The sequence below is a fragment of the Narcine bancroftii genome, chromosome 1 (genome assembly GCF_036971445.1).
Source record: "Narcine bancroftii isolate sNarBan1 chromosome 1, sNarBan1.hap1, whole genome shotgun sequence".
Lineage (NCBI taxonomy): Eukaryota > Metazoa > Chordata > Chondrichthyes > Torpediniformes > Narcinidae > Narcine > Narcine bancroftii.
In genome coordinates this window covers 277972078-277992197 of record NC_091469.1, presented here as the reverse complement: position 1 = coordinate 277992197, position 20120 = coordinate 277972078, and the positions used below count along the sequence as shown (strand labels likewise).

At 37.3% G+C, this 20120-nt stretch overlaps 1 protein-coding gene and 1 long non-coding RNA gene across 4 annotated transcripts in view; one reads left to right on the top strand and one right to left on the bottom strand.

Moving 5' to 3' along the window:
• The window catches only part of LOC138744381 (uncharacterized), a 48675-nt gene that overhangs the window by 25049 nt on the left and 3506 nt on the right, over positions 1-20120 (top strand). The gene's annotated exons all lie outside the window — the stretch shown is intronic.
• Positions 4655-18735, bottom strand: LOC138754119 (nuclear receptor-interacting protein 3-like). Its single transcript, XM_069917963.1, has 8 exons — positions 18625-18735; positions 18301-18513; positions 16025-16207; positions 14322-14404; positions 11223-11362; positions 7472-7524; positions 7275-7372; positions 4655-4827 (listed from the first exon to the last, which is right to left on the bottom strand). The coding sequence occupies exons 1-8, from the start codon at positions 18733-18735 to the stop codon at positions 4818-4820; spliced, it is 891 nt and encodes a 296-aa protein (XP_069774064.1). The 3' UTR covers positions 4655-4817.

The following is a 20120-nucleotide window of genomic DNA, read 5'->3' as shown; positions in this document are numbered from 1 at the left end:
TGGGGATAGAGTTCAAGTGTTCAAATTCTCAAAGAAGGGAGGAGCCTGCTTCAGTCTGAAACCAAAATACAATGATTAATTTAACATTGATTTATTAAGTCTCAGTCACTCACAGCTTGCTGAAATTGCCAAGAACAGAAATAAAATAGAAATTAGAATGACTCAATAGAGTGAAAACTATCAGCTGCCCATACAAATTTCATTATTAAAATATAATGGAAACAAATCTTTTGCAAGCTAAACTCACATAAGTTATCCAATAGCTAATCTATACAGTGGCAAGGTTAATGTAGTGGTTAGAGCAACACTGTTACAACACCAGCGACTGGGACAGGGGTTCAAATCCGGTGCTACCTGTAAGGAGTTTGTACATTCTCCCCATATATGTGTGGGTTTCCTCCAGATGATCCAGTTTCTTCCTGCCCTTCAAAAAGTACCAGGCATATTGGTCAATTGGGTGTAATTGGGTGGCCCAGCCTCATGGGCCAAATTTTAATTTTAAAGTTGAACACTTGTTACCATGATAGTGCTTTATAACCAAAGGCATACATTTTTGTTTTATTAATTATGGTAAAGCCATCTGCACAAAATATAGCAACTTTGCAATTCCTGTGCTTTAAACTTTTTGAGGGAAATTCCTTTCTTTCTTTTCTTTTCTTTTCCAATCTTTTTATTATTATTATAATTTATAAACACATACAGTTCAAAGAGATATGAAAAATACGTAGTAAATAATGAATTAATACAGAGATATTAAACAATAATATTGCAGAATAAAAATATATCATAAAAAAAAATTTAGATCAGTTTAGAGTATGAACTATCTCTAAAAAAAAGATATAATTAATAAAAATATATAAAAAAAAGAGAAAAAAAACCACAAAAAGGAAGAAAAAACAAATCTGAATTAAAAACTTAAAAAATTTTTTAAAAATACCTACCGATATAGCTAAACCACGCTGATCACTCCGATCTCATCTAACAGCCCAATTATCATACATAATCATAAAAAGAAAACAGAGCCAGATCAACTCACCACAAATGAAAATATTGAATAAATGGTCGCCAGGTTAACTCAAACTTAGAAGGGGATTCATAGACAGAGTTTCTAATTTTCTCTAAATTTAAACATGGTATAGTTTGGGTAAACCATTGGAAAACAGTGGGAGGATTAACCTCTTTCCAATTCAATAGTATAGATCTTCTAGCCATTATTGTAAGAAAAGCAATCATACGATCTGCAGGAAGAGATAAATAAGTCAAATCTATCATAGGTAATCCAAAAATTGCAGTAATGGGATGTGGTTGTAAATCAATATTCAAAATGGTAGATATAATGGAAAAAATTTCCTTCCAATAATTCTGTAAAGAGGGACAGGACCAAAACATATGTGTAAGGGAAGCTATTTCCAATTGAGAAATTCCTTATTTGTTACGATCTGCTATTAACATCCTTGATGTTAATATTTGCACAGGCGTTTAAGGAGCTATCATTACTTGGGCTAAGTACCATATAAATGTCATATTTGGATTTCACACTAGACATGATGAAAATTTCTAATGCAAAGAATTTTAGTGAGAGACCAAGATATGAGATTTTAAATGGCTTATTTATTTTTTCAAATTTGGATCAAAAGTTTAATGTTTAAATACTGCTCATATCCCTAGACAGCCTTTTGTGTGTTCTGTCAATAAGGCTCCCAAAATTTTGGGCAACTTGAGTTATGGAAAATGGCGCAAATTCTCCCGAATATTTTAAAAGTATTTTTCAAGATAATAATAATAATATTAATGATGACAGTAAAAATGTTTCAAGTGTTCATCAATGGACACAGCATATATTATATTAGTTTAATTATCAGTTGTGTTCAGGTGAATACTCAATGAAATGTAAGAATTATGGAAAGTGCGTGTGGAGCTATACAATAGGGGTTACAAAAGAAAACTGATGTTTCTAACTTAATGGAGAAATCAGTTTATGATTATTCTCAGGACAAAAGCCTTATGAATCCCAGGGACTGCCGGTGTTCTGTTACTTAAGTCTGAATTTGCAGGCATCTCATCTTAATCTGCACATTTATGTTTCCAGCTGGATGAACAGTTCATTAGTGCCCTGCAAAAGGAGATGGAGTAGAAAAGTCTCACAATTTTTCTATGTTGTGGCTCAATTTTGACATTTAAGAAATTTTTGGATTGATACATGGATAATTGGGGTAAGGAGGGCTATGGACTAGAAGCAAGTAAGTGGGACAAGGCAGAGTTCAGCACTGATGAGAAGGGCCAAATGGCCTATTTTCTGTGCTGTAATGTTCTATGGTTTTAAGTTCTTGGAGGGAGAATTATTCAAGGTAAGTGAGCTAAATTAATCAAAGGAAAGATTAGGTCTGTCATTGCCTGGCTCATGGTTCACTGCAAAGTCCAGGTCAAGAATTCAAAGGTACTGCAGAAGTCCGAAAATCTGGATAGCAGAAATCTGGACCATCTAAGAATACAAACTTTTCAAAAACTCTCAAATATTTTAAATTTAGCAGATTATTGTATGCATGAGTGCATGCATAAGTACCACAGTTGCACAGCATCAACAAGCGACCACATGAAGGACAAACCAAGAAAGGTCATACGTGATCAAAGGTAGGGAACTGAGGAGTGCGGTAGATATAGAGGGATCTGGGAATACAGATACATAATTCCCTTTAAGGTGGCGTCACAGGTAGATGGTGTTGTAAAGAGAGCTTTTGGCATATTGGCCTTCATAAATCTGTATTGAGTATAAGAATTGGGATGTTATGGTAAAACATATAATGTCTTGAATAAAACATTAGTGAAGCCAAATTTGAAGTATTGTGTTCAGTTTTGATCACCTAAGTACAGGAAAGATATCAAAAAGATTGAAAGAGTTCAGAGAAGATTTACTAAGATGATGCCTGGACTTTAGGAACTGAGTTACAGGGAAAGGTTAAACAGGTTAGGACTTTATTCCCTGGAACATAGAAGAATGAGGGGAGATTTGATATAGGTATTCCAAATTATGAGGGATCTAGGTAGGTAGGCTTTTTCCACTGAGGGTAGGTTAGATACAAACCAGAGGACATAGGTTAAGGACAAAAGGGGAAAGGTTTCAGGGGAACATTAGGGGGAACTTCTTCACACAGAGAGTGGTGGAAGTGTGAAATGAGCTGGCAGCTGAAGTGGTGAATGTAGGCTCAATTTTAACTTTGAAGAAGAATTTGGACAGGTACATGGATGGGAGAGGTATGGAGGGCTATGGACGGGATGTAAGTCAGTGGGACTAGCTGGAATAATAGTTTAGCATGGACTAGAAGGGCCAAATGGCCTGTTCCTGTGCTGTATTGTTCTATAGTTCTAATCACGCTGTATTTGCTAATCAATAAGCTATTAAAATTTATCTATTCATCTTGTCTTTATTCCTCCTTAAATTTGAATTTTAAAAATAATACCCGAGAATCCAGAAAATCCAAAAATCCGGGCCAACCCAATCCCCGAGCAGTCAGGATTTTTGGATTTCTGCTGTACTTTGTATATTTCTCCTCAAAATAAGAATATGCATTCTAAAACCACTGCCTTCCAATTAAGTGCGTACCACAAAAGCCACAACCTATATTTACATAGCAGCTTTTCCGGAAAACCTGAAAAGGCACTTCACATGAGCTTTATTACACAAGATTTGACACCAAAACACAAAAGAGTAAATGGCATAAAGCTTGATCAAAGCACCTGAAAGACAGAAAGGGAGATTTAAGGATGGAATTCCAGAGCTCAACGCGATTAAATATGGGGGGGACAGTAAAAGATCAGGATTAGAAGACTGAAATGTTTCAGAGGCTTTTATAGGACTGAAGGAGACAAATTTACTTTCCATTTTGTTCTAGAAAAGATTGTACAACAGTATACTGTGCCAGCAGACTGCTGCTACAGCTTATGAGGCAATAACAGAATTTTTTCTTGATATTAGGTAAAGGGAGATGAAGATCAGCCAAAGAGAACAGATTGGTAATGTCTGTCTGTCGATTTGCTCATTCTGCAATGTGTGTTTCAGTCACATTGATCATATTAATAGGCTCCAGAGGTGGTACTTATGGACTGCCTTTTTCTCCTTTGAGAAGAGTACATCTTGAAAAATAATACTGTAGTGGCAGCTGGTCATTTTATGTTATATCTTCAATTATTGTATGACTCACACATGCAGCAAGTGATTTATCATTTGACAATCAGAGACAACCAGTTTTGCATGGGTCAAATTTAAAAAAAACATTTTGAAAGGAGAAAAGACTCAGGGAGCAGAATTCCATCCAAGTATAGTTTGCAATATACATGAAACATGTTATTAGTCCTTTATGCTCAAAATGCACATTAAACATGGAAAATTATTCACTAGCTATTTGTGATACTTTAGAAAATAACATTGCCACAATGTACAAATACAGGCATTTTCAGAGACTACAACAGATTATATGTTTGGGATAGGACAACAAAATCATGAGCTTGACAGAAATTAAACTCTATTTCACCACAGTTCACAAGTGAGGCCAACCCACAAAAGAATAGTTTTTTTTTCAAAATTAATACTAAAGTTTGATATTTTTAAACAAGCACAAGAAATTAGTTTATTCCATGTAGTTTCTTTTATATCCTGTATTCAGAAGTGAAAGAGTGTAAAGGTTAAATTATAGACTAAGTTAAAACATTCCACATTAATTCCCAACACTTGTACTGTTGTCAAATTTGTCCTTTACCACTGAAGAGCTTTTCTGGAATTTGAATGTTAAACTTCTGTCACTTATTTCAACTTCTGTACCTTAAGATGAGCTGGTTTTGGAAACACCGTAATTAGCAATTATATTTATAAAAACACCAAAACACAATCATTTTTAAGAAAATATGTTTTAAATATCAATTACATTCATTCTGAACTTCTATTCCATTGATTTCACACATTTGTTTGTTGCATTCAATCATAAACAAATTTCTAATCCTAATTTAAAATCAGGGTTATGAATAAGCTATAAAAATTTATCTATTCATCTTGTCTTTATTCCTCCTTAAATTTGAATTTTAAAAATAATACTTTTGGACATCTGCAAATGTTTTGGAGAGTGCCATTTTACATTGTATGCTCTTACAGTAACTGTTTCTGCATTGCTGTTTGATTTTATAAGTAACTCAATTCCTTTGTGGAAAAAGCTTGCTCCACTTCTATTCTTTTACTAAGAACATATGAGTACAAATTCTTATCTCACACTAAGTATAGTCACATATACTACTTGACATGATTAATTTGCAATCAGGCAAATGTTCCTGACTGTAAATGTCTCTGTTTCAGTGTGATAACAAAGGTAGTTTTTACCAGATTCAGACAGCAAAAGTACATAATGAGTGAGGAGAACAAAGCGAAGAAGTACCTGTATAGCACCATTAGTGAAGCATTCCAAGATTCATTGGAGGAACATATTGAGACCCAGTTAAACAATATTATGTGAACAGTTAAAAGTAAAATCTTAAAGAAGTAAATAGATATGGAGGACAGAGATTTTGGGGAAGAATTTCAAAGCATCCACCTTGAGTGATGGACAAAAGATAATTGAAAAATGAATGTCAGAGTTGTGAAATGTAGAGCAGAAAGACATGGCCGGCAGGTTTGGCTGGAAAGTCTTCCCAGAAAGAACAAAAGAAAAATAAACAATTTGAGCAAGTACAACCAATACAGAGAAATCAAGTAACTCAAGATTGTAAGATTAAATGTCAACTCCAAAAGGCTACAACGTGCCAAAGAGGAAGATAAGGTGCTGCTCTTCAAGTGTGATTTGGGCCTCTCTGCAACACTGCAGGAGACCACAGACTAATAGGCAAGACTGGGAGTGAGATGGAGAATTGAAGCAACAGGATGCTCAGTGTCACCCCTGTGGACTGATGGCAGGTGCTCGTCAAAGTGGTCACCTAATCTGAATTTGTTATTTTTCCAATGTAGAGGACACCACATTGTGAACACGGGATGCAGCACACTAGATTGGAAGAAGTGCATGACTGCTTGCTTCACCTGGGAAGACAGTTGGGTCCTTGGATGGTGGGAAGTGAAGAGGGGAAAGCACCAGAATTGCATGGCCTGCGGTTGTAAGATAAAATATCATGAAAAGGAGAGTGTTGGGAACAGAAGAGTGAACCAGGGAATCACAAAGGGAGTGGTCTTTGCAAAATGCTGAAAGGGGAGGAGAGGGGAAGATATGTCTCCTTCTCTTCCCATATGCAACCTTATCTGCTGAGTATTTCCAGCAGTTTCTATTTTCATTTTAGACTTAGGGCAGTTTCTTCAATTTTCATTTTCAAAGGAGCAGAGAAAAGATAGAGATTTGCCTACATTGCAAGGAGTCCTGTTTTCATTGATACATGCCTGTGAACCTTCAGCCAGGAATGCCTGTAGTGTGTCTCCATGCTCTCATAAATAAAGGTCTTAGGTCTCATGGAATCTATTCTTCATCAGCCTGTCCAAATCTCTCTCATACCCTCTGGAAGAATTAAACATGTGTCATGAAATTCCAAGACACATGTTCGTGAAAATAAATTCTGAATCTGATGCTGAATTGTTGGACCAATAACCTTCTTGCGGAGGCTGGTGAATTCCTAGAATACCTTGGCGGGCAGGATCATTAGAGATATTTAAGGAAGAAGTGGATAAATATTTGAAATACTGGGAATCGGCACAGAAGAGATAAGGATGGGGCAATCAGACATGATCATATTGAAACTCAAGGCCCGTTTGAGAAGCTGGAGGGCGACTCCTGCTCCTATTTTGTTGCGTGAGTTTTTTTGTAATGTATGCTCATTAAGTAATGACATTTCCCTGTAGTTGGAAAATAGTGCTTGTATTTTGTAATGTTCTTTCAAGTGATAGGTGAAGAGGTCAGCAGCAATTGTAACTGATAAATAGAATCAATAGAGAACAGGACATAGATGCTGACCTGATTATTTTCAGCACAGAGTTCCACAGAAAAATCTGACGCTTAGGTTCTATGATTCAGGATCTCACTTCCAACAACAATGTCAGGCTGCTTCACTGCCTTTGAAAGGTAGTTAGTTCTAGAGGTGGCTTTCACTAATCAGACCCACTTTGTGACAAAAACCAGCACAAATGCTATTACAGGGGAATGTCACTAAGCTCCCTTACCCATGTCCACAAATTTCTCATCGTCTCAACATCTTTTTTGGTGTTTTTAAACAATATTGTTTAGATGCAGCTAAATTATTTTCATTGCACTTACCCATCTACATTCAAACTAATGTCAACATCCAGAAATGGAATCTCCTCTTTCTCCTTTTCTCCAAGAATTAAATATTGTTTTTCCATGTCTATTATGCACTAAATACAAAGTAGAACAGATGCAATTGAAGGCTACAAAAGCACAAATATTTCTCCTCCCAAGCCTGATATACAAAATAGCTACTCATTTTTTTTTACCTTCAAAGATCTCAATGTCTGCAATCCAAGAGAGAGAATTTTCTTATCATCATCTGCCAATGGAAAGGAAAATTCATCATGAAGCATATTCTAATCAACAGTAAAATGGGTAGAAATTCTTTCAACGACATGTAATGAGAGAAAAAAGATTATCACCAACCTAACCTTTGCCTCAGTTTTGATATACGGTTTCTCTTTGAAAGGCTGGCCTCCTGAGCTACTTGCATTTTCTGTTTGTATTTTATCATCAACAATCAAGATAATATTTTTTTTTAAATTTTTTTATTTTTCACACCATAAATCACATTAACCATGGTACACACTTTTTACTTTTCACACATATACAGTGCCATTTTCTCCCCCCCCCCTCCTCCCATCCCACCCTCCCTACCTCCCCCCTCCCGTCCATTTAAGGTATACATTCTAGGATACATTAAACCAGTCAGACAATGTTGTCATTCAATAAAAATACACCAGAAATTCTACTGAATCCATTCTTTTCATTTCCTTTTCCTTCCATTAACTTAGGTAATGACTGTCCCCGGTAGGTTTTCGCTATTGTATTTAATGTAAGGCTCCCAAATTTGTTCGAATATTTCAATATTATTTCTTAAACTATATGTTATTTTTTCCAATGGAATACATTTATTCATTTCTATATACCATTGTTGTATTTTCAAATTATCTTCCAATTTCCAGGTTGACATAATACATTTTTTTGCTACGGCTAGAGCTATCTTAACAAATCTTTTTTGTGCACCATCCAAATCAATTCCAAATTCTTTGTTTTTTATGTTACTTAGGAGGAAGATCTCTGGATTTTTTGGTATATTGTTTTCTGTAATTTTATTTAATATTTGGTTTAGATCTTCCCAAAATTTTTCTACTTTCTCACATGTCCAGATTGCATGAATTGTTGTTCCCAATTCTTTTTTACATCGAAAACATCTATCAGATACTGTTGGGTCCCATTTATTTAACTTTTGAGGTGTAATGTATAGCCTGTGTATCCAGTTATATTGTATCATACGTAACCTCGTATTTATTGTATTTCTCATCGTTCCAGAACATAACTTCTCCCATGTTTCCTTTTTTATCTTTATATTTAAATCTTGTTCCCATTTTTGTTTAGTTTTACCATTTGTTTCCTCATTCTCCTTTTCTTGCAGTTTAATATACATATTTGTTATAAATCTTTTGATTAACATTGTATCTGTAATCACATATTCAAGGTTACTTCCCTCTGGCAAACTCAAGCTGCTTCCTAATTTATCCTTCAAGTAGGATCTCAATTGGTAATATGCCAGCGCTGTATCTTGAGTTATATTGTACTTATCTTTCATTTGTTCAAAGGATAAGAATCTATTTCCTGAAAAACAATTTTCTATTCTTTTAATCCCTTTTTTTTCCCATTCTCTAAAGGAAAGGTTATCTATTGTAAAAGGGAGTAACTTGTTTTGCGTCAATATTAGTTTTGGTAATTGATAATTTGTTTTATTTCTTTCTACATGAATCTTCTTCCAAATATTGAGGAGATGATGTAATACTGGAGAACTTCTATGTTGTACCAATTTTTCATCCCATTTATATAATATGTGTTCAGGTATCTTTTCCCCTATTTTATCTAATTCTAATCTCGTCCAATCTGGCTTTTCCCTTGTTTGATAAAAATCTGATAGGTATCTTAATTGTGCGGCTCTATAATTTTTAAAATTTGGCAGTTGTAAGCCTCCTTGTTTATACCATTCTGTTAATTTATCTAGTGCTATCCTCGGTTTCCCCCCTCTCCATAAAAATTTCCTTATTATTTTCTTTAACTCCTTGAAGAATTTCTCTGTCAGTTGTATTGGCAATGCCTGAAATAAGTATAATATCCTTGGAAAAATGTTCATTTTAATACAGTTTATCCTTCCTATTAGTGTTAGTGGTAAATCTTTCCAATGCTCTAAATCGTCCTGTAATTTTTTCATTAGTGGATAATAATTGAGTTTATATAGTTGGCCGAGATTTTTGTTTATTTGTACACCTAGGTATCTTATTGCTTGCATTTGCCATCTAAATGGTGATTCCTTCTTAAATTTTGAGAAATCCGCATTATTCATAGGCATTGCTTCACTTTTATTTACGTTTATCTTGTAACCCGACACTTTTCCATATTCCTTCAATTTCTTATATAATTCTTTTATTGATAGTTCTGGTTCTGTTAAGTACAAGATAATATTTCTTGATGATGATAATTACTACCAAGCTCTCCAGATGTAAATATGAATGTAAAATGTTAAATTTAGCATGGTAACAGGCCGTTTTGGCCCACGAGTCCCTGCCACCCTATTTACACCCAATTGACCTACACCCCCAGTATAGGTCAATAGGTGGGAGAAAACTGGAGCTCCTGGGGAAAACCCATGCAGATACGGGGAGAACATACAAGCTCCTTACAGACAGCGTTGGATTTGAATCCTGGTCCCAATCGCTGATGCTGTAAAGGCTAACTCCAATGCCAACCATGCCACCTCAAAATAATTGGAAAATCAACATTCCAGTTTAACTGGTGAACTCCACACACATTAAATGGAGTGTACAGAGGAGAGCATTTTAAAGTTTTTTAAACTGAAATAATTACTTGTATTAAATCAATAATTAATCCATTTACTTTCAGCAATTAAATATAAATTCTATAGGACTTTTTTTTATTGAAGTAAAAGGTTAAGAGGGTAAATGGCAGTATTGTTTACAATGTTTTCCACACTGTCTCTTCTGGAAAGTTACATTGCCTTCTGGGCTACAGCCATCCCCATGCACCTTAGTACATATTTTCTGTTTGCTTTTTGACATGTAAAAGGATTTGTCGAGTATTATTGTTCAAAGAATTTTAGCATGTCCATCCCACACTGAAGTCATCTGGTGACTATTAGCTGAACTACAATAACCAAGATTGGAGACAAAGTTTAAGTGGCTGTGAATCACATCACAGGCTCTGCAGAGAAATACAAATTTGTTTTTTTTAAAATTAGCTCTAGCTTGAATGAAATGTGACAGCTTTCTTCCTACACTGTTAATTTATTTTTAAACATTTTGCTGTTTTTTTCATTTTTTGGAGTCAACTGAGCATCAGAGCTTTAAGGGAGGAAAAAAAAATCACCATGTATAGAATTTATTGAGAAAATGGACGAAGTTGTCCTTAAGCAATTACAGTATTACTCGGCCACAGCTCCAAAAATATAGCCGGACCTCTGTACACCCCCAGTGGGCTGTATACTCCAACCTTACAATTTATAAACCTAGAATTTCACTCAGTTTTTCTCATATTGTACACTACTTGTGGGTACAGACAATCCCCAAGTTATGGGGGGTGAGGGTACTGTATTCCAAAAGAATGGTTCACATTGCGATATTTCTGTGTGTAGTCATCTGCAAACAATCCAAAAGAACCCATTCATTTGTACATACAGGGGCAGGATATACATGCTGAGAAATGCAACAAAATACACTATCTGTTCAGGTTAGCTAGGCAAGATGAATATTTTTCCTGCGCAATCTCTGTCCACACCTCAGCTCTAATGTAATAGCTCTCATATTTGCTCTTATCTTGTTATCTTTAAATGCGATTCATAATTCGTTGGCAGCAATTTATGCTAAATTACTCACAAGAAACTTAGAACCTATGTAAAAACACAATCTGTTCTATATAAATTTAAAACGAAATGAATTAGTAAGTTATTAATAAATTCTTGTAAATTTGAAAACTTACCCACCACAACTGCTAAACACTTAATATTGAGCTGTCCTACAGAGATTGCAATATTGTCCATTTGGCCAATAACCTTTAAAATAAAAGGCATTCCCATTTTTTCAATTTCATTCTTGTCTGTTTTCACAAATTCCTTCAGCCTGTATAAAAAAAAATTTTGAATGTAATTTTTAAAATCAGGTAAAACCATATATTCAGAACATAAAGTTAATACTGTAATAAGCAGGATCATAATGTATTCCAAACAAAAAGATCAGTGACTGTCCAATTTTAGGATTCTGAGGATTTAATAGGATTCCCTATTTTCAATACATAAATCCACTCATGTGGTTATAGACAATCTGCCCTTGACAGAAACCACAAAAAAAATTGCTTTCATCTGTTCTTTATTTTGCAATGTATGATACGTTTAGGAAGCAGCAGGGTGGTGTTAAAAATAATTACATAGACTATCCAAGATGGAGGACTGTGGTCTTGCCAGAAGATTGTATCCATGGCATTGTTATGACTCACATCTTCATGGCCATCTGCACATTTTCAGTTGATGCAACAATCTCTCATAGAAATCTTTATACAGTAAAACCCCTGAATTCAAACAACCAGCAACCTTAAGCAACCAGCAGAAACAATCAAGGAAAATAAATAAATAAATCAGATGAAATACGAATAAATAAAAATTTAAAATTGTAAAAGTTCTCTGAAGTAACACATAAAACTTTGGTGAAGATGGGAGCAAATATTCAGCCAGCAAAGTGCCTTGGTGATGCTTTGCTTGTACCAGCTATTGTTTGTATACATTCAGGTTTGAATAAAATGATGTCACCCAGGATGGTTGATGCCGCTCACTGTTGGGGTGACTCTCTTAAAGTGACTCCTTATCCCTGCTTAGTACGTCTTTATTTTATTTCTATACTATTTGTATATTTAGGGGGAGAGAGGTTTAATTATGATGTTTGCCTGTCTTTCAGGCTGTTCCATGGAGGGGGAGGAACCTGCAGATGCTGTGATGGTTAAATGTTTTCAAAGTGTGACTGAAAATAAAGTAAAATGCTTTAAGGTTTATAAATTCATACAAGTGAAGTTTGTTCAGTGCAAGTACAGTTTAGTATTTTTGTCTTTGAAACTGTTTATTCTTAATGTATTAGTTAGGCATTGTAAGGGTAAGTCTCAAACAACTGGAAAATTCACTTATCCGGCATCTACCAATCTCCATGGGTGCCAGATACTGGGGTTTTTATTGTATTAGGTTGTTTACAAATGAAAGTCAAGGAACCTTTGCTTTTCCCAAAAACATTAATAAGCATTAAATCAATAGTTGGCTGAAGGCAACTCCAACATTTGAGCCTCAACGATATCCAAATCAAAGCAATTTACCTGATTAGCACACCTTCACCGCTTTAAGCATTGACTCATTCCAACATCTGCATGTCATGGCTGCCATTCCTACTATCTATAAGATGCACTGCAGCAACTCACAAATGCTTGTTTGATAGTATTCCACTGACTAGAATCACAAAGACAGCAGGCATGTCTCCCTCTAGTCACATAACTCCCTACCATAAAATCACACAGTTGCTAGGTCACAATTCTTCCTTTTAGCACCAGGTACATCCTATAAAGGATTATTAGGACAATAAGTGCTAGTCTGGCCAGCATTCTACTGCACTTCCCTTTGATAGTCTTTGAGGAGATGAATGGTTCAGGGACAGTGCATTGAAACTTAAGACCAGGGTCTCAGGATGATTGTATGTGAATAAGGAGGAGCTGGAGGGTTTTAGTGGTGAGGCAGCCTCCATGGCTAGAATTAATCATCATTTTGGGCTGACACCCTTTATCGAGGGTTTGTGGGGGAGGAGAGTTGGGGGGGAGTGGTGGTGGTGGTATCAGAATACAGGAGTGAAGGAATTACGAAGAGATCATTGGGCATGGACCACAGACTGGTATTGCACAGTGAGTACCTAGTTGTTCTGGGGTGCCCAATAATGGCCACTCCCAGGCTAACAATCTAATTTCTCCACAATTCTCTCAAAGGGTCATCACATTGGGAAAAATGCACCTAGATGCACATCTGACAACCAAAACAACACAACACAGAGCACAAATGCTAAGTTGAATTTTTGATATTGAACAAAACCACCTCGAAATTGTCCATATCACGTTTTACTTTGTGCATTTGTAATTGTATACTACTGAAGTGAGTATTCCACTTTGCAATTGAATGTCCAAGCCTTTAAAATGTTTGTGTTCACCAAGTAAACATTTTACTTTTGTTCTATACTCCTCATGATACAAGATTGGCACTACCTCAGTCATTACTTTCTAATTTAACTTATCAATTTACTCTTATCATTTTTATTTGCATTTTGCTTGATGAATCAAGGGATATTCATGTTGTATTTTTAACAATACTATTAATGTACTATGAACCAGATATTAAAATTCATAAGTCCTAATGGAGACACAGGACACTCTAGATCTTGTAATCTGGAGCAAATTGCTGGAGGAACTGTATTTTTTGGCATTAAAATTCATAACTTATGCTGTGGTGAAATTCAGTTCAAAGCATATTCGAACTTTGCACAATTTGGTGTTCGACTGCGATTTACCTTGAAATTAATTTAAATGTCTTGGTTGGAATGCTAATTTTTTTTCATCAATCCAGATCACAGGAAAACCTAAAGAAAAATTCTGTTGTGTTTCTTACTTTTAATGCTGCAGCAGATAGCTATTTGCTTTCAATATTTTGCAATAGTGTTTCCCTTCTGTTCTGTAAATATTATTTCACAGTATTTTATCACACATTCCATGGAGTCTTAGTGTTCAATCTCATCAAATATTAAACAAATGTTTGAAACACTTAAGATGGCTGCTACTTTAAACATATTATTAATGCATTTCTGCTTAAGTAGGTAACAAATCCCAACAGGTCTTCAGCTCGAATAGTTCATTATTCCAACCATCTATGGTGACATTTGTACGTTTGCACGACAGCTCATCCATTCTCATCATGCAGGAAAGAAATTATAGTTCTGTCCAATAAAACACAGTGCCTATTTGTTGTAACCTGGATTGAGAAACAGGAAATACATGATTACTTACCCTAATTTATCCACGCAGGCGGATGAAATTAGATTATATTGAGAGCCAGTGTCAATTTGTAATTTCATCTCAAATCCAGCACACTTAAAGAAATGAAAACAGACTTAGAATCATGCAAGATACGTTGTAAAATCAAGTGCATTATTGTTAGGAAACACAACTGCCTTAGAGCTTCAATAACCCAGATTAATTCTGGCTGCTGCCTGTGTACAGTTTATATGTTCTCCCTGTGACTGTCTAGGTTTCCTACAGGTCCTCTGGTAAGTTCACAACATCCCAAAAATACACAGATTAGTAGGTTAATTGGGCACTAAAATTACCCCCACCATGTGGATAGTTATTGAACTGGCAGGGGCAGGCAGCTGATGGAAATGCGTGGAGAATAAAATGGATTAGGGTAGAATTAGTGAAAACACACAGAAATGCTGGAGGAACTTCACCTGTCTCACAACGTCCAGAGGAGTTAAAGATATAGTACCAAAGTTTTGGGCCTGAACCCTTCTTCAAGGAATAAGCAAAGAAAATAAAGGCTTAAGAATAAAGACTGAAGACTAGCCAGGGGAGAAGTCCAGACCAACAAAAGGTGTTAATTGCATATAATAAGAGGAGAGGTGAGAATTAATTTTGGGTCAGTGAAAGGAGACAGTGGGAAATGGGAAGAGAAGAGAGAGAGAGAGAGAGAGAGTCACCTTTCCTGCAGCTTGCTCGCTCTCTCTCTCTCTCTCTCTCTCTCTCCCTCCCCCCTTTTCCCTCTGGCTCCTTTCACAGAACCAAAATTAATTCTCACCTCTCCTCTAATCACATCAAATTAGCACCTTTTGTTGGTCTGGTCTCCTTCCCCAGCCAGTATTCAGTCCTTTTTTCTTATGCCTTCCGGTTCTTTACTTATTCCTTGAAGAAGAGCTCAGGCCTGAAACATTGGGAATGTATATTTTCTCCAATGGGTGCTACGAGACCAGCTGAGTTCCTCCAGTATTTCTGTGGGTTTTTTTTTTACTGCAATCACAGCGTCTTCTGACTTTTGTGTTCTGCTAGGGTAGAATTAGTGTAAAGCTGGGTGTTTGATGGCCAACACAGACACGGACTCAGTGGGGCGAAGGGCCTGGTTCTGTGCAATACCTTTCCATGACTCTGTGATAAGGCTGCAATAATGACAATGTCTTATCAGCAATACAGTACTAAATGCATCAAATGTTAGAATATTGTAAGTCAGGATCATTCATATTCTTAGAACAAAGAGCTGGGCAAACATGTAATGATTGATGATTGGGGTGAACATTATTGAAGAGGCTTTGGATCCAGCAAAATTTTTGATTAAGATTCCAACACCACAGGACTTAAGAGATTGTTTTGTGCAACATTGTTAACTCATAAACAGCATTTCACCCTTGAGATTTCTTTGCCTATCCCTCTATAATAACATTTTCAACTGAGAATTGGAAAATAAAAGTTTTATTATATTTGCAAAGATAAATAATATATTAGTGATACTACATCCAAACATGGAAAAGCATCAACTGTGTACCAAAACTGAAGCTTAAACTTTCTATCAAAAGACAGACTTGTCTGTCTGTCCATTTTCATACACTTACAAGGCTTAAATAGAATAGTAATTATTTTCATAGATGGAAAAATATGCAAAGTTTACTTGAAGTTATTTGGTTAATGAATAATGTCATACACTCTAAGTAATGCACAATTACCTTACAACGCACAAATATCAGGTCATCATCATGTGTTCTTTTGTGAAATTCTTGTTTGATCTGGTGAAAGCTCTTGTTTTGAACCAGAAATGAATTATTAGAAGGCCACGTTCCTCGATTGTTGGCTCGAAATTTCGACAAGTTGCTTTCTAGTAAACGTCTCTGCAAAATGTTATGTGGTTGCTAAAATAAAATTTAAGAAATGGCAATGATATTAGTTATTGTGATATTGACACCCTTTGCTGTTTTAATGAACAAATTCATTGGATTGATTCCCAAGATGTAGGTTTGCCATATGAGGAAAATTTAAGAAGATTGGGATTATAGAGTCATGTTTAGATAAAACTGAAGTGTTCAAAGTTTACAGAGACTTGACAGGGTAAACACAGAGATGCTAGGGACTAAAGCCAAGGGACACCATATGAAAAGAAGGTACAGCCTGTCAGGATAAAGATAAGGGGAAATTTCTTTCCAAAAAGGGTAGCATATCCTCTCTATCCAAGACTCCTGTAGAGGCTCAGTCAGTGAGTACATTAAAGAAAGGGAATGATAACATTTTAGAAACACTTTAGCAAATTAAGCACTCCATTCCTGCACACAGTAAGACCAGGTTCAGGAATGGATTATAAAGTAGCAAGTAATATTTGTGCCACAAAAATGCACAAATAGCTCCATCAAGGATATTTCTAAACAACTATTTGGATCTCAAATGCCTTTGTTGGGAGTATGCAGAATCCTAGCAAAAGACCCAGAGTTAGCCCACTTCTCACTCTGCTACACATCCATCCACTTGCCCAACAAGCAACTTATGCCCTCTGTGTGGGAGAGCTTGCAGGACTCCCACTGGCCTGGTCAGCCATTTCAGATCTCCTACAACTGAACAGCCATCCTCAACCCTGAAGGTCTACCTGTAAAATGAACATAGATTTTAGATGTCTTCATATGCAAACAATGTGGTGAGCAAGGCAAATGGAATATTGGGTATTAAATACAGAAATAGAGAGGTTTTGCTGAAATTTTTTTTCATCCTTGGTTAGTCCTTAGAGTGTTGTATGCTATTGTGATCACCATGTTATAGGAAGGATATTCCAGCACAGGGGAGGGTGCAGAGGAGATTCGCCAGGAAATTACCTAGGCTGCAACAGTTCAGTTATGAGGAGAGAATGGAGAATTTGGGTCGGTTCCCCTAGAATGGTGGAGATTAAAAGGGGACAGAATTGAGGCAGATCAAATTACCAAAGCTACAGCTGCAGGAAACCTTTCTCATATAAGTGGTAATTAAAACTAGATGACACAGATATCGGGTGAGGAGCACAGATTTAGAAGGGATATTAAGAGAAAGCTTCTTCATCTCGTGACTTGTAAATACTATACCTGGAACCCGCAGCAGGAGTGGTTGAAACTGGGTTGCTAATAAGATTTAAGACGTTCTTGATTGTTTAGAAGGCTGGGGATGAAGTGCTGGGAGTTTAATGTGGAGGAGTGCCCTGTGGTCGGGATAAGCTGAATGGCCTGTTTCCTTACTGGACAATGCTATGACTATTGTAAAACTATCTGAGAGTGATGTCTAGTGACATGGGGGTAATGCCCTAATTACTTGAAAGGATCAGTGTATGGTGGGCCTCAGATCATTTTAACTGATGACAATCTGTTAAACGGGCGGCATCTGATCGCCCGCCTCCTCTATTTTCTGAACCCCATCTCTCCTGGTGAATTCTGGTTATCTGTCCAATAACGTGGCTATTTCCAAATGTATCAGCAAGTGGAATGCATCAGTGTGGACCCGACGAAGGGAGACTCACAATGAAACAAATATTTTAATTCTCAAGTGGAGAAAAGGAAAATCAAAGGGAATAACGGTTCTGATGAGCATTTCCCCCATCGTGTCTGCATCAGCCCGAAGAACATGGGCTCCTGGCTTAACCTCCGCTTGGTCTGCGGGGTAATTCCTCTCCCCTCGTCCCAAAGAGGTGAAAGAAATCGGGAGCGGCTCGTCTGGGGAAATGGGAGTTGGCAGGATGTTTGGACGCAGCAGAAAACGATGAAAATGCGATGTTAACACAGAGGTTCGTTCATGAAAACACGAGTATGATCCCTGCAGCCCCGCGGAACGACCCCGCTTTGGGGCGCACGTCGCGCCTGGGGTCATGTCTCCCCCCCCCCTTGAGTTTCTGCAGCGCCTTGGGGGTATCGCGCTCGACCCCCGGCATCTGCAGAATTATTCCTCAAACCTGCTCTCTCCGGCGACGCTGGGCTAATGTTAAGCAGCCACTTACAGTTTCTTTGGAGGTTCCCAGTTTTCTGAGCCCGTCAAGGGGCAGCAGATCTGCCGAGTCTTTGTGGGTGAACTGGACAGCTTGCTTCATTCGCCTCTGCTGGCGCAGAGAGGCAGCCTCTCGGATGTCCATCTCCTGCTGGCGGGGTTCTCTCAGAATGTCAGAGTCCACCACTCTCCGGAGACAAGAACATTCTCGAATTTCAAAGAAAAACTAGGCGGTGAAAAGAAAACTCAAGGAGTTATCCCCAGCGCCTCCGAATCTCTCAGTCGAAATGAGAAGCGCGGAGACGGCTTGCTTTTAAAGGGACGTCTCTCCGCTCACAGTGATTGACACAAAGGTTCCAGCCCTGAGAGCCACAGAACGAGGTTCTGCAGAAGCATGCACGACCGTCACTGTCGGGAACATGAGAAAGAAAACTGCTTCTCGCCGCATTTAGGCTTGCCAAAGGCTATAATGATGGAGTCAGGCCATGGTGATGGGAGCTTGACCGCTCGAAGTGTCTTGAGTGTGAAATATTGGACATAATTTGTAGACAACTCCAGCACTCACTGTATATTTTTGGAAAACGTTGCCTTAGATTCGACTTTATCTGATCTTTAACAGGGCCCTTCGTAGGAGGAAGGAGTAGTTAGTATCTGGAATATTTAAGAGATATCTCAACTGGCTCAAGGAAAACAAAAGACTCAGTGGGAGAGGTCCATCAGTGGCAAGTTCAGAAAAAAGTACACCAAATGGACAATCTATCCCAGTAGAGGTAACCCTGCATTACAGCCATTTGGCTAACATAATTTCACCTTAGAAAATTCATGAATCCCTACCCAAAAGAATGAAATAAGGAATAAAATTTACACCTATGTGAATAAAGTAACTAAACAAAAGTTACTTTCTTTTAACTTGTACTTCATTAGTCAGTTTGAGCAGCGAGTCGGAGGAGGCAGCGACTTGAGCTCGGGCAGTGTTCAGAGGAGGAGGAGCGAGGTATGAGTAAGAACATTTTCTCCTTCTTTGCTGTCATGCTTGTCAAGCCTACTGATTGATCAATGCCTTGTCCATGAGTACTCTGGGAGAACCCAATCACCAGCTCCCTCAACCTACAAGCAACCGAGAAGCCGCCAACCAGATCACATTCAGCCTTAGATGCCATCACCCTACAAATGCCATGTCAGATCCCACTCTACATGTGGAGCAAAAAGAATTACATTCCTATTTCTTTGTTTATTTTAAAAAAATACTTTATTCTGCAAATAAAAAAGTGTATGTATAAAGCCCTTCTCATTACCTTAGGATGCCTCAATGAGCAGCCAATTCAACTCCACTGCTGTTCCAAAACAATGAGATGATAATCAGATAAACAATTTTTGGGTTATCCATTTTCATACAGAGTCCTCTCACCAAGTGCATCAAACAATCTCAGCAGAAGGTCAGGTGTCAGCTGCTAAGGCAAAGGTCGAGATACCACTGTGTGGCTCGGCACAATTCAACTGCCATTTACAAATCTGTCGACGACACCATGGTTGTGAGCAGAATCACAGATGGCAATGAGGAAGCATACAAAAAAGAGATCGATCAGCGAGTTGAGTGGTGCCACAATTGCAGCCTTACACTCAGTGTTAGCAAATCTGAGGAGATGATTGTAGACTTCAGAAGGAAGTCAGGAGAACACAAACTAAACCTCATCAAAGGTTCAGCAGTGAAGAGGTCAAGAACTTCAAATTCCTGCGTATCAACATCTCCAAGAAACTGTCCTGGAGCCTCCACATCAATGCAATCATGAAGAAGACGCCAGCAGCTTTACTTTGTGAGGTGTTTGAGGAGAT